The sequence below is a fragment of the Corylus avellana genome, chromosome 7 (genome assembly GCF_965113065.1).
Source record: "Corylus avellana chromosome 7, dhCorAvel1.hap1.2, whole genome shotgun sequence".
NCBI lineage: Eukaryota > Viridiplantae > Streptophyta > Magnoliopsida > Fagales > Betulaceae > Corylus > Corylus avellana.
This window is the reverse complement of record NC_142496.1, coordinates 2,652,553-2,666,716: the sequence shown is the minus strand read 5'-3', so window position 1 is coordinate 2,666,716 and position 14,164 is coordinate 2,652,553. Positions and strand designations below refer to the sequence as shown.

General features: G+C 34.3%; 1 protein-coding gene across 1 annotated transcript; it reads left to right on the top strand.

Annotated features, from left to right (window-relative positions):
- Window positions 1–6,831: 6,831 nt before the first annotated feature.
- Window positions 6,832–12,672, top strand: LOC132184213 (serine/threonine-protein kinase STY13). The gene is made up of 3 exons (XM_059597755.2): window positions 6,832–7,024; window positions 8,176–9,170; window positions 12,085–12,672. Exons 2-3 carry the CDS (start codon window positions 8,260–8,262, stop codon window positions 12,422–12,424), a joined length of 1,251 nt encoding a protein of 416 aa, XP_059453738.1. The 5' UTR covers window positions 6,832–7,024; window positions 8,176–8,259; the 3' UTR covers window positions 12,425–12,672.
- The last annotated feature ends 1,492 nt before the right edge of the window (window positions 12,673–14,164 follow it).

Below are 14,164 nucleotides of genomic sequence, written 5' to 3'. Positions count from 1 at the left end.
GTATATCGACTGTTCGTTTCTCCATTTTGATTAATGGCACTCCTTCCAATTTCTTTAGAAGCTCTCGAGGGGTGAGGCAAGCTGATCATTTGTCTCATTTTCTGTTTGTCATTGTTATGGAGGTGTTTAGCAGGATGGTTGCTGCTTCTATTGAGAGTGGTTTTATCTTGGGCTTTTCAGTGGGAGCTATATTGTATGAGAGGGTTAACATTTCTCACATCTTGTTTGCAAGTGATACTTTGGTCTTTTGTGGGGGCGAATTTTGATCAAATTTGTTCAATTAAAGCTTTACTTGTATGCTTTGAAGTTGTTTCTGGTTTGAAGGTGAATTTTGCCAAATCCGTTTTGGTTCCAATAGGCGATGTGGATAATGTGGGTGATTTGACTAGTGTCTTGGCTTGTAGTACGGCCTCTTTGCATTTGAAATATTTGTGTATCTTTCTAAGGGGGTAGGGTCACTCTTATTGAGAGTACTCTCTCGAATCTTCCTATTTATTTTTTATCTATCTTCCATTTACCTACTTTTGTGGCCAAGCACATAGAGAAGCTTCAACGTGATTTTTATATGGGGTGGGTTAAGTGAAGAGTTTGAGTATCATTTGGTTAGTAGGGACAAGGTTTGTTCCCCTATCTCTGTAGGTGGGTTAGGGATAAGAAATCTGAGAGTGTTCAACCGAGCTCTGTTAGGGAAGTAGTTTTGGCATTATACGCATGGGAGAGAGGCCTGGTGGAGAATTGCAGTGGACACCAAGTTTTGTTCAGAGTGGGGTGGTTGGCACTCCATTGACACATCTATGTCGCATGGGGTGGGGCTTTGGAGGTATATTAGTAAGGGGTGATGGTTGTTTTCTAACCACACTAGATTTGATCTAGGTAATGGGTCCAGAATCAAATTTTGGGATGATGTGTAGTGTGGAGCCTCGACTCTCAAGGAAGTTTTTACAGGCCTATACAACATAGCTAGTGTGAAGGAGGCGTTTATTGCTACTAACATGGATTTTACAAGTGGGTCTCTCCAATGGAATGTTAGTTTCATTCGGTTGGTTCGCGATTGGAAACTGGAAATGCTAGCTTCGTTCTATACTTTGCTGTATTCCCATAGAATGACAAGGGAAAGGGAAGGACAACATTTGGTGGGTTCCGTCTAGTAAGGTGAAATTCGATGTTAGATCATTCTATAATATTCTTGCAATCAAAGAGGCTAGTCTTTTTCCTTGGAAGAGTATTTGGCATGCAAAGGCCCCTTCGAGAGTGGCTTTCTTCATCTGGACAACAATGTTAGGGAAGATTCTTACTATTGACAATCTTAGAAAGAGAAACCTTATTATGATTAATAGATGTTGCTTGTGCAAATCAGATGAGGAGTCAATTGATCATCTTCTTCTTCATTGTGAGATTGCATGTTCTTTATGGCATGCTATTTTTAGTCGGTTTGAGTTGTCGTGGGTCATGCCTTGTAGTGTGGCGGGTTTGTTTGATTGTGGTGGTTAGGAGGTCGTTATAGGAGTGTTATTGTGTGGAAAACGGTTCCTCTCTGCCTCATGTGGTGCTTATGGCTAGAAAGGAATGCAAAATGCTTTAAGGATTATGAGTGACTGTTTGAGGAACTCACAACGTTCTTCTTTTATACTCTTTTCACTTGGACAGCAGCTTGGCTCGCTCCATTAGTGATTAGTTATTTTGATTTTTATTGTTTTGTTTTCTTCTTTTAGTTCGGCGTTCCTCTTGTCTACTTCATGTGTACTAGAGTCGCACTCCTCTGCGCTTTTTGTTATATAATCATTACTTATAAAAAATAAAAAATAAAAAATAAACTAATATAGTGCAAACGATGCATAGTCTTTTTTTTTATGTATATATGGGGCCAACAAATTTCATAGTTCCTTACAGAAAAGCAAAAAAGTGAAAAGAAATTTCATTTGAGACACTCCTCTCTCAAAGGATCTCCTCCCATATCTAGAAGTGTGCAGATACCAACCTTATCCATTGAGCACAACCATGGTTTTGAACAAGAATTTGTTCTTCCCATGATAGATTAAAATTTATCACTGTGTCATTTTTTTCTGAAAACATATAAATAAATAAATAAATAATGTAAAACAATTAATTTTTAGGTATTTATATTTACTAATAACTAAAAAAAAAAAAAAAATTTGACTAAGAAATTTACTGTCCTCACCACTAAATTACTAACAGACAAAAGTTCAGTTGGTTGAGCTCCCCAGCATTCTATTGTAAGAATTGCTACTCCCTGTCATTTTTTGCATATCGAATCATTTTTAAAGAAAGACGTTTTTGCACCGACACAGTCCTATTGCATCATTTGCACTATATATGAAAAAAATAAAAAATAAAATTAGACAAAATACAAACCTACACACTAATCCTACACATTAACAAATTAATAAAAATATACCTTGGTTGTTTAGACCGGCTTGCAGACAGGTCTAGCTTGAAGCCAAATTGACCTCTCAATCGGGTGTCCACAATTGCATCTCACCTCATAGAATTTGTTTGATTAGATTTCACAATAATAATAATAATCGTAATACTATATATAAAATAAACAGCCTTTACCCTCAATTGGAATAGAGTCGATGGCGTTTTTGCAAAGCTTGTGATATCCACCACTCCACATGTGATACTAAGCACGTAAGTTGCTGCCATCACCAAGGCAAAAAATGTATTATAGGATGAATCGAAAGACCTTTTTTCGAATACCTAAACATTCACAACTTCAAATTGATGTGATGCTTTTTCTCAGATCTCATTGGTGATAAGCTCTTATTTAGATCTCATTGGTGATTAAATCTAATATAAAAAATTTGAATATTGGTAGACATTTGCAATATATGTTTCCATATTGTATAATTTTAATTATATATATATATAGCGCAATCGATGCATAGTTTATTTATTTATTTTTATGTATATATGGGAGTAACAAATTTCATAGTTCTTTACAAGAAAAGCAAAAAAGTAAAAAGAAATTTCATTTAAGACACTCATCTCTCAAAACATCTCCTCCCATATCTAGAAGTGTGCAGATACCAGCCTTATCCATGGAGCACAACCATGTTCTTGAACAAGAATTTGTTCTTCCCATGATAGATTAAAATCTATCATTGTGCCATTTTTCTGAAAACATAAAAATAAATAAATAATGTAAAACAATTAATTTCTACCTATTTATATTTACTAATAACTAAAAAAGAAAAAAAAAATTAACTAAGATAGAAATTTATGGTTCTCGTCACTAAATTATTAACGGACAAAAGTTCAGCTGGTTGAGCTCCCCAACATTCTATTGTGAGAATTGCTAATCCCTATCATTTTTTGCATATTGAATCATTTCTAAAGGAAGATGCTTTTGCACCGACACAGTCCTATTGAATCATTTGCACTATATAAATTAGACAAAATACAAACCCCACACACTAATCCTACAAATTAAAAAATGAATAAAAATATACCTTGGTTGTTTTGACTGGCTTGCAAACAGGACTGGATTGAAGCCAAATTGGCCTCTCAATCAGGTGTCCACAGTTGCATCTCACCTCATAGAATTGGTTTGATTAGATTTCGCGATAATAACAATAATAATAATAATAATAATCATAATACTATATAGAAAATAAACAGCCTTACCTCAATTGAAATATAGTTTTACGCATTTTTGCAATGCTTGTGACATCCGCCATTCCACATGTAATACTAAGCATGTAAGTCACTGTTATCACTGGGGAAAAAAATGTATTATATGATGAATCAGAAGCATCTTACCTAAATTTTATTTTCCACAATTATCTTTAACTAGATTTTCTGATTAGAAAAAATATTATTTAAAGATTGTTAGGCTCGCAAAAAGTCTTTTTCAAGTACCAAAAGATTCACAACTCACAATTAATGTGATGCTCTTCCTTAGATCTCATTGGTAATGAGAGCTAGTATAGACAGTTTGAATATTGGTAGACATTTGCAAAATATGTTTACATATTGTATATATATATATATTGCAAACATGCATAGTCTTTTTTTTTTTAAAAAAAAAAATTTAAATTTTTTTTTTTTATGTATATATGGGGCTAACAAATTTCATAGTTCTTTACAAGAAAAGCAAAAAGTCAAAAGAAATTTCTTTTGACCTTTCTCAAAGCATCTCCTCCCATATCTAGAAGTTTGCAGATATCAGCCTTATCCATGGAGCACAGCCATGGTCTTGAACAAGAATTTGTTCATAGATTAAAATCTATCATTGTGCCATTTTTCTGAAAACATAAAAATAAATAAATAAATAATGTAAAACAATTAATTTCTAGCTATTTATATTTACTAAGAACTAAAAAAAAAAAAAAAAAAAAAAAACTAAGATAGAAATTTACCGTCCTTGCCACTAAATTATCAACGGACAAAAGTTGAGCTGGTTGAGCTTCCCAACATTTTATTGCAAGAATTGCTACTCCCTATCATTTTTTGCATATCGAATCATTTCTAAAGGAAGACGATTTTGCACTGACACAGTCCTATTGAATCATTTACACTATATATAAAAAATAAAAAATTAGACAAAATACAAACCCACACACTAATCCTACAATTAACAAATTAATAAAAATATACCTTGGTTGTTTTGCCTGGCTTGTAGCCAAATTGGCCTCTCAATCAGGTGTGCACAATTGCAATAATCATAATACAACTACAAATTAATATTTTCTATCATTTCCGTAAAAGAAAGCAGAAATTATTAACGGATGGTCACATTATAAATTTTTGATACTTTGTTGAAGTACATTGCAAATTTTTAAACATTAAAAGTCAAATTGCAAATCGAGTGAAACTTTGGGGGTAAAGTGTAATTTTTTCTTTTTTCTTTTTTATTCATTTTTATATATCTTGTATCTAAACTATTTTTTTTTTATTTACATAGGGGGTCAAATTGTCACAAAGGCATGTAAATATGAAGGCACAAAATATGAAAAATTAGCCTTCAAAACTCGATCTCAATAATGATAATTTTATAAGTTATTTTGTCCAATTTATAGTGTTAAAAGAGTTTTTGACAAAATGTTACCGAGATACCATGACTATATTTACAGCTTGCTGTATTTGAAGGCTCTTTTCCCTCTAAGTAGACATCAAGAAATGTTTCTCGGTTTTTATTAAATATTCAATGTTTGACTATAAATGCCAACAATATCGATTGAGATTCGGTAAAAATATGATGGAAAACAAATAATAGTTTCAAGTGACACAACATTCAATTTAATTTATGATGATTAAAAAGTAAAGAGAAATATTATTTAGTACGCCACTATATTATTGATATGCAACTAAATTGATGTGCTAATGAAAATCAACACTTGAATTTTTTTTTTACAAGTCCTTATTATTGTACAAATTGATTTTCACTATTGACGTCATCCCAATTATATGACGGTTGTATAACAATATACTAAATAGCGTTCTAAAAAAAAATAATAACATTGCTCAAAGTGAAATTAGTGTTAGTATATAATGATAAAAACAAAAAAGAGAAAAAGATTACAATCAATAATAATAAAAAAAAAACCTACAAGAAGCACAATGAAATAGGGATGAAAATGCGGTTACTGTTAATAACTAAAACTGCTAATCATAACCACCTAGATAGTTAGTAAAGTTTGCTAATAGCTTTTACTAACCACCTAAGTGGTTAGTAATTATTAAAATTTGCTAATAGCTTCCACTAACCACCTAAGCGGTTAGCGGCCGTTTAGCTTTTTCACCATTACAAAGAAAAATGATATAGCAAAAAGCAACGAAATTGTTTTAAGAAAAATTCAAGACTCATTAGCATTTAATAACCCTCTCCCTTATTTCTTGACGTAGCTGTCTAAAACAATTTACTAGCATGACAGTGCGATGTGACACCACCATTTGAAGTTGCTAGCTTAGAAATTGGTCTAGCATTTCCATGGGTAGTGGACCAAACTCGTTAGGGTTAGACCACCACTTCAATCAAACCTCCTGAAAGGGTTACACAGGGGTTATACATCAACAAAATAGAATAAAAATGCAATTTATAGTATTTTTAATTGAATCCCCAAATGTTGTTATTTACTTTTTTTAATGATTTAATTTAGTAATCCATTAACAAAATACTTGAGGTACTTTATATTTATTTTATAAATTAATATAATAGTCCACGTAGAAGTGCCACATCAATTGCAATTGAATTTAATTATGAGACATGTTCGGCTACGACCAAGCTAATGCGGCTGAGGCAATCTGTCATGCCATGTCGACTTGGTCGTAGCCAAGTCTACTATTTAAACTTTTTTTTTAATTATTTAATGGTTGAAGTGACAAAGTGATGTGTGAACTTGAAAACTGATGTAATATTGTACATGACACTGCAATATAATTCATAATTACATCGAATTATTTAATGACAAATATAATAATTATCACGTAAACTGCTGCCTCAATTTATAAGAATAATTATAATAACCTAAAGCACACTCAAATCTATTATATGGGTTAAAACTGAAGATAAACTATTTGAACAAGATGTTGAGAATAAAAAAAAAAAAAAAAGCGTTGATTTCCAATCCAAGTAAAAACGATAAGAGGAGTAGAGGACGGGATGAGTAAATGAACACACACGTGGCTGTCAATAACTGGTCGGTCTGCAAGAACAGCCATGGGTTCCCACACAAGGCGTGCCACGTAAGACAAACAAAGCACGGTAAAATAGTAGAGCAGTAAAATAAAAAGAATAAGAGACAGCAGTAGAAGTAGAAGTAGATGTGTGTGGAAATAGCAAAAGCTAAACAAATAGTAATTAATTAACCGATAAAACCCCCATTTTCTTTCTTCCTGTTGGTCGTCTCGGTCTTCGTCTTCTACATTTTGCATACCCACGCATAGAGCGAGCAAGAGAGAGAGAGAGAGGGCTCAGGTGCAATCTTGACCGTCCATCTTGGGTTTTCGCTTTCCGATTCGATCGGAATCGCCGTCGCGCGGTCGGTCCATCTTGATCGAGGTACGTTTCGCGAGTATTCGTCGATTGAGGCTCTTAATGATATAGTAGAAAGAAAAAGAAATTTTTTTTTAGATTTTAGGGTCTGTTTTTGTGTTTTATGGACTTCTTGTTTTGTTGATTTTCTCAATTTTTGTTCTATGCTGTTTCTCCAGTGCTTTGCTTGGCGAAAATTCTTACATTTATGGTTTTGGACCTGTTTACGCTTCGTTGTAATATGTGAAAATTGAAGCTTTAATGACGTGAAATCTTGATATTGAAAGCGGTTCATATCAGCGTGTGTGATTTTGTTTGGTTTGGTGAGAATTCGACTCCGTTTTGGGGCTTCGGGTGTCTCAGCTCTTTAGGGTTTATTTATTTAGTATGATTAGTTTCGTTTTCATTTTGGCTTATGAGAATTTAGAGGGAAAACTCTTTTGGGCCCAACATGTAGCTAAAATCTTACCGTTTATTATGAGATTGTCTTTTTGTATGATTAGTTTCGTTTTCATTTTGGTTTATGAGAATTTAGGGGGAAATTCTTTTGGGCCCTACATGTAGCAAAAACCTGACCGTTTAGTATGAGATTGTCTTGTTGAGCTAATTGTTCTGTTCGGTTTTGTTTTAATTTTTTTTTAAAGGTTTTTAAAGAACTATCCGTTTTTTATTTATTTGCTATTTTCTATTTGTTTATTTACTAGCCATATATAGCTATGAACAACACGGGTAATATGATGATATTTAAAAGGTGTTCCTTTTGCTGGGTTTAGAAATAGGCATGTAATGGAAGGGTTCAGAATATTATTTGAAAGAGGCTGTGGATGAGAATGAATTGAATTAAGTGTTCAAGATAATAAAACTTAAGCTCCAGTTGGCTGCTGAAAGAACCAAGGGCAGGAGAGCAAATATGGAAGTTTGCATCTTACGCTTCATTTTGTTTTGTTTATCAAATAATGGACTGTTGGATGGAGGTGCTTAATTCAAACTCGCATTTCCCTTTTCCTTTGTTTATTCTGTTCCAGCAGTGTGTTATCTGTTTTTTGAAATTTGAATTCTCCTCAGAAAGTAATAATTTAGAGAACCCTTAGAGAATTAAGTTATTTGCAAATATAAGATTGTTGTTTATTACAGTCAAGACTCGGTGCTAAAATCTTGTGGAATGATTGTGGTTTTAGGGTTTTGCTGAGGGGGTTTTCAGTTTGGGATTTCTAATGTTGAAGAAATAAGAGGCTTGAAGGTTTTGCTGCCTGGGCGGGAAAATGTTGGAAGGTGGTCCAAAATTCACTGGAGTAATAGACCTGAACAGCCATGGCAACAACTATGATGATTTGTCACAAGTATTTTACCATAAGCTTGGCGAGAATTCCAACATGTCCATTGATAGTTTTGGAAGCCTGCAAACAAGCAATGGTGGAGGCTCTGTGGCAATGTCTATAGATAACAGCAGTGTTGGTTCAAATGACTCCCACACTCGCATTTTGAATCACCAAGGGTTGCGGCGGCGTGCTTCTGACAACCACTCTGTTGCACTGAGTGTTAATCGTCGAGGAAGAGTTACACATGCTCTGAGTGATGATGCACTGGCCCAAGCGTTAATGGATAGCAATTTCCCCACTTTGGGGCTTGAGAATTATGATGAATGGACAATTGATTTAAGGAAACTTAATATGGGGGCTGCTTTTGCTCAAGGGGCTTTTGGGAAACTCTACAGAGGTACTTATAATGGTGAGGATGTTGCTATAAAGATCTTGGAGAGGCCAGAAAATGATCCAGAAAAGGCACAATTGATGGAGCAACAATTTCAGCAGGAAGTAAAGATGCTGGCAACATTGAAGCATCCCAACATAGTTCGGTTTATTGGTGCCTGTAGGAAACCAATGGTTTGGTGCATTGTAACTGAGTATGCAAAGGGGGGTTCTGTTCGGCAGTTTTTGATGAAGCGACAGAATCGGGCTGTTCCATTGAAACTGGCAGTCAAACAGGCATTGGATGTTGCAAGGGGGATGGCATATGTGCATGGTCCTGGGTTGATTCACAGGGATTTGAAATCTGACAATCTTTTGATTAATGCAGACAAGTCCATCAAGATTGCAGATTTTGGAGTTGCCCGCATTGAGGTGCAGACTGAAGGAATGACACCAGAGACGGGGACATACCGCTGGATGGCTCCGTAAGACTTTTTGGCCCCTTAGCTGTCAAAACTTTTATACTCTCTCTCCCTCTCTCTCTCTCTCTCTCTCTCTCTTCTGGTATTTATAGAAATTTCATTTGAAGATTTTAAGTGTTCTGGTTGGTGTTTCTATCCTAACTTTGGCAATTTTGTCATTGCTGGCTTCTTTATTTGTAATGTTTATATCATTACATGGGATGCTCTTTAGGTGCTCAGGCACTTAAAATCGCATTAATGCAACTTACTGTAGAAATTATACATATAATCTTTTTAAATCGAAATAGTAATGAGTGGCATCTATTACATAACAATGTTTCGGAATTACAAATTGCCCCTTCTACTTTTTGCTGGCATTGCTGATAAATAGTTGTAGAATTACATCTTATTAACCTAGGTTTCATTTTCTTTTTGCCATCAAAGAACATGTATAACTGGATTTAAGAATTTTAAATATCATAATTCCTTCTAAGTTCTATGTCCATTTGCAGTATTATATATTGATCACTATGTTTTAGATACTCTAGAATTTAGGTCCTGAAAGTTCTTAATTTACTGATGTAAGGACTAAAATCTATTTTACTTCTCGGTTTCAATACTATACGCTAGGTTATAGCTCTGGGTTATATAGACACCTCTCCATACTCCGTATGTGAATACATCACTAGCAATTTTGGGCTTTGTTGGTGGTTGTTATTTACCACATGTAAATCCTTTATAAATTATTACCCATTTATGTGTTTATGGTGGAACTTATCTGCAGTACTAAACCATCTCTGTCAGTTTTCACCCATTAGATAGAGTTCAGCACAAGGCTTCCACTCCTTGGTGGCTTTAATTACTGATCCAGGACAGCTGTTGCTGCATTATTTGTAGGTTGGAAAATGTGAATGAGCTTGTGTTATTTGTTTTGTCAGGATAGTTGGCCAACTTAGGGCTATTTTTTTTTAACTTTTTAGTAGAAAGGTTGAAGTCTGAGAGTTTGTCCATGGAATTTGTAACAGGTGTGGCTGCAAATGTGGGTTAATAGGAGTAATGCTAAATGTAAGACCCATGTCCCTTGTGTCCCCCCAAAATTGACATGGCTTTTAAAATCACCTGTGGATTTGCGATAGATCAATATTGGATTTTGATCCAAGGGTGATTTAAAAGCTACTTCAGTTTTGGTGGAACACAACAGAGATGAGGTGACATTTAGCATTACTCGGGTAAATAGATATCAAAAAATGGCCATAGAAGTTCAAATGTAAGGTATAATCTGATTGTCTACCTCAAAAAACCCCCTTCCTTTCTCCTTGCGTTGTTTGCGCTTTGAAAGATAAGGCTTTAGATCCAATCAATTGTTCTGAATAGAACAAAATCGGGAGATTTGTAGGTCATTCAGTGAGGAAAGAGATGAGAATTTTGGCTATGGCAAGGCGCTGACAATAAGCTCAGTACATTAAGGGGCAATTGGACATTCTGGCAAAGTTTGCTGATGAATTTTTCTTTTTCTTGTTAACATATTGAAAGGGCTATTGTAATTTGGAATTAATTCACAATGGAGTCATTAACCTCTAGCTTGAATGGCATATCCCCCTCCTGTAAGAAGGGGGGTGAAGAGCAAGGTCTTGGGTTCAAGATCCACTGGGTGCAAGTATAAATTATAAAAGAAATAAAATTTAAGTTCCAATGGGAATATTGCAGTATGTAGTACACCCTTTGCTATTTATTATCTTAAAGTAGCAGATGGGTAGATTACACACGATCAGCAGTGGAAGTGAAACTAAGTCTAATGGTTGGGTGAAGGAAGCAATCAACTGCTGGTGGTGGCAAGGACAACAGGCATGCAAAGGATGGTGGTGGGTATTGATTAGTTTAACCAGTATCATACTGGAATCTTAATAAATGATGTTATATCCGTGGACATTTGTTTATGTATGAAAAACTATGGCAACTATATTGTCCTTCAATGTATAGGCCACGACATGAAGCCTAACTTATCTACAGTAGTGTCGTAAGGTACACATGTAATGTTTTATGCAGATTAGGGCAACAATTTGGAGGGTGGTGGCTGACATTTATGCTCAGTAACTTTAATGTTGCTTTTGTTTAGAATTTCGTATATTGAAGCCAAACTTTTTGTGGGGTCTGTGCGGTAGAGTTTAGTAGCTATTAAGGATCCCAATAGTGATCAATTTGGAGATATTATAATGCAAAAATGAGAAAAAAGAGTGGAACATTTCACTTTCATGACATTAACAGAAACAAAAAAAACATTTGAAAAGATTATGTAGTCAATTTATTTTATTGGGTAGAAGTTTATATTAGTTACATAAGTTGACAATGACAGTTTTGTTGATTGCTTCAAAAGGCTTTTATTTTCCCCCCATAGAATTATCGGGTAATTATCAACATGTTTTGGATGTATCTTGATCTTTCTTTCAACTAGCATACTAGTTAACTGAAACATGTAACTAATGGAATTGCTCAATTAGATTTATCAATTGTTTAATGAGGAAAACAACTTTCTTATTCATAGCAGCATGTTGTGCTAACTGCAATCATCTCGTAATTCTGGCGTGTCAAGTGAAGGTCATTGAATGTATTGTTGAGAAAAAGGCGATTGATTCTAGTTTGGAGGGACAATTAGAAGTAACATGGGTGGTAAAAGGACTCATGGAGCCAATCCCTTTATAGTTGGGATTAAGACGTGATTTTGTTCTAGTGATTGATTTAGTCTAATAATTTAGCCATCAAGATCTTGTAAATATCTTGTTTTCTAGTCATAATCTTGTTTTGCCATCCATTAAGGATGGTTTGGAAATTATTGATTCTTGAAATAAAGTAGTTATGGTGATCTATTATTTGTTATGCCTATTTCTTAAAATTCAAATTTACAATGTTGTCTACTTGCCTTTCTTCTCTGGTTCTGCAGGGAGATGATCCAGCATAGGCCTTACACACAGAAAGTAGATGTCTATAGCTTTGGGATTGTTCTCTGGGAACTCATTACTGGAAATCTTCCATTTCAAAACATGACAGCAGTGCAGGCAGCATTTGCAGTTGTCAACAAAGGCGTCCGGCCGACCATCCCCCATGATTGCTTACCAATTCTCTCTGAAATCATGACCAGATGCTGGGATGCCAACCCTGATGTTAGGCCGCCCTTCGCCGAAGTTGTCAAAATGCTTGAGAATGCAGAGACTGAGATCATGACAACTGTCCGCAAAGCCCGTTTCAGGTGTTGTATGGCCCAACCGATGACTGCGGATTGATCCCCAAAATAATAAAAAAAAATTAAAAAATATATATATATATTGAACAAGAAAACAACTATAAGATCAGTACAAGAGAAATGGTGAAAAGCTGAAAGAAGGGCATGAGAAAATGATTGTATCTTAGCCTTGTGTATTTATCACGTTTGAAAACTGTTATTACCATAAGAACTGTTTGTTTTGGGCTTTCTATTTTAATGGATTCTGTTGTTGAATTAGTAATAGACGAAAATTGATGCGTATGTATACATCCCCTCTCATGCGGAGTATTGACCTTCCTTGTTTACGTGTTCCATTTTCTCCAAAATTTTGCAGCTTTCTCAATCACATGGATTCTTAAAATAAACTCTTGTGGATATTAAAAATAAAAATGTAGAAATAGGTCATCAATAAGGAAGGAAAAATATCAAAAAAGAAAAAAGAAAAAAAAAAGGTTGCACTTTCTCCTGTAAAAATATGTACAATACGCAGGAACATTATTAGAAAAAGAAGGAAAAAACCAAGGAAGTGGAAGGAAACTCCACTAATAAACCTTACAATGCTAATCAGTCAATGAGATAGAAAATCATTAAATCCTTTCGTCTCAATTTTGCATGAGTCTTTTTATTTTTTATTTTTTGGTACATAACAAAGAAACTACAAATTACAACAATGGGTTGGGCACCCCAAACAAAATGCCACCATCGTATCAGATCGGGCAATGCATCAAATGAATGATGCAGGCCTATTATTTTTTGGCACGAAAACCAAGAAAATGGATCACCAATTAAGGTGGTAATATATGGTGTGTCAAAGATGACACTGCCAAAAAGTCTAGAAAAGAGCACGAAACTATAAAAGTTCCGCAATGCACTCCAAACCCCAAAGGACGGATAGGAACAAACAATAATAAGGACTCTTAAATACAAAGAAAATAACAACATAGAAACAAGACTAAAAGCCCAGAACAAAAGACAATCAAATAACATAAGAAGGAAATAAATAGTACAAAACAACAAGGTTGTTGGCTGAAGGGACAGAGGAAGGCCACAAGGCCTTCCAATGCTAAAAACTCAGTCAATGAGATAGAAAATCATTAAATCTTTTCGTTTCAATTTTGCATCAGTCTTGCTTGTTCGTACTTTGGAATTTTCAGGACTTCAGCACATAATTGCCAATTGACAATGCGATGGTAATTAGAAAGGTTAAATACTATAATTGCATTTAATAATGTTAACATGGCATTTCCAATCAACCATTATATCTTTTTATTTATTTATTTAATAAGGATTAATCTAATGATTCGTTGAAAGTGTCACGCCAGTATTATTAGATAAATATTGGGCAGAATTATAGTATCTAGCTGTACTCATAGTAGCACATCCTACTTCTTTTAGGAAAATTTGGGTCAAACTTCTTGAGTTCTCACACAATTTCAAATTACTTAAGAGTTTCTAAAAACAAGCTTTTAACTCTTTTAAGTTCAATTCATCCATTCCATCGAAAATTGTTTACATGTGCCACATGTTAAAAATAAATTTTTATTTAATTCAAAGAAAAAATATAAAAGGGGCACAACAATTCCCTGGTTCAGAGCCTATTTGGAATTATATTAAAGAATTTAAAAATTACTTTTAGCACATAAAAAAAATTCCAAACAAAAACTAGTCCCTTTAGTAAAAAAAATTTAAAAGTACTTTTTTGCTTTTAAAAAAATCCAAAACTACATTTTAGAGAAAGTATGAAATAGTCTTTTTCTAT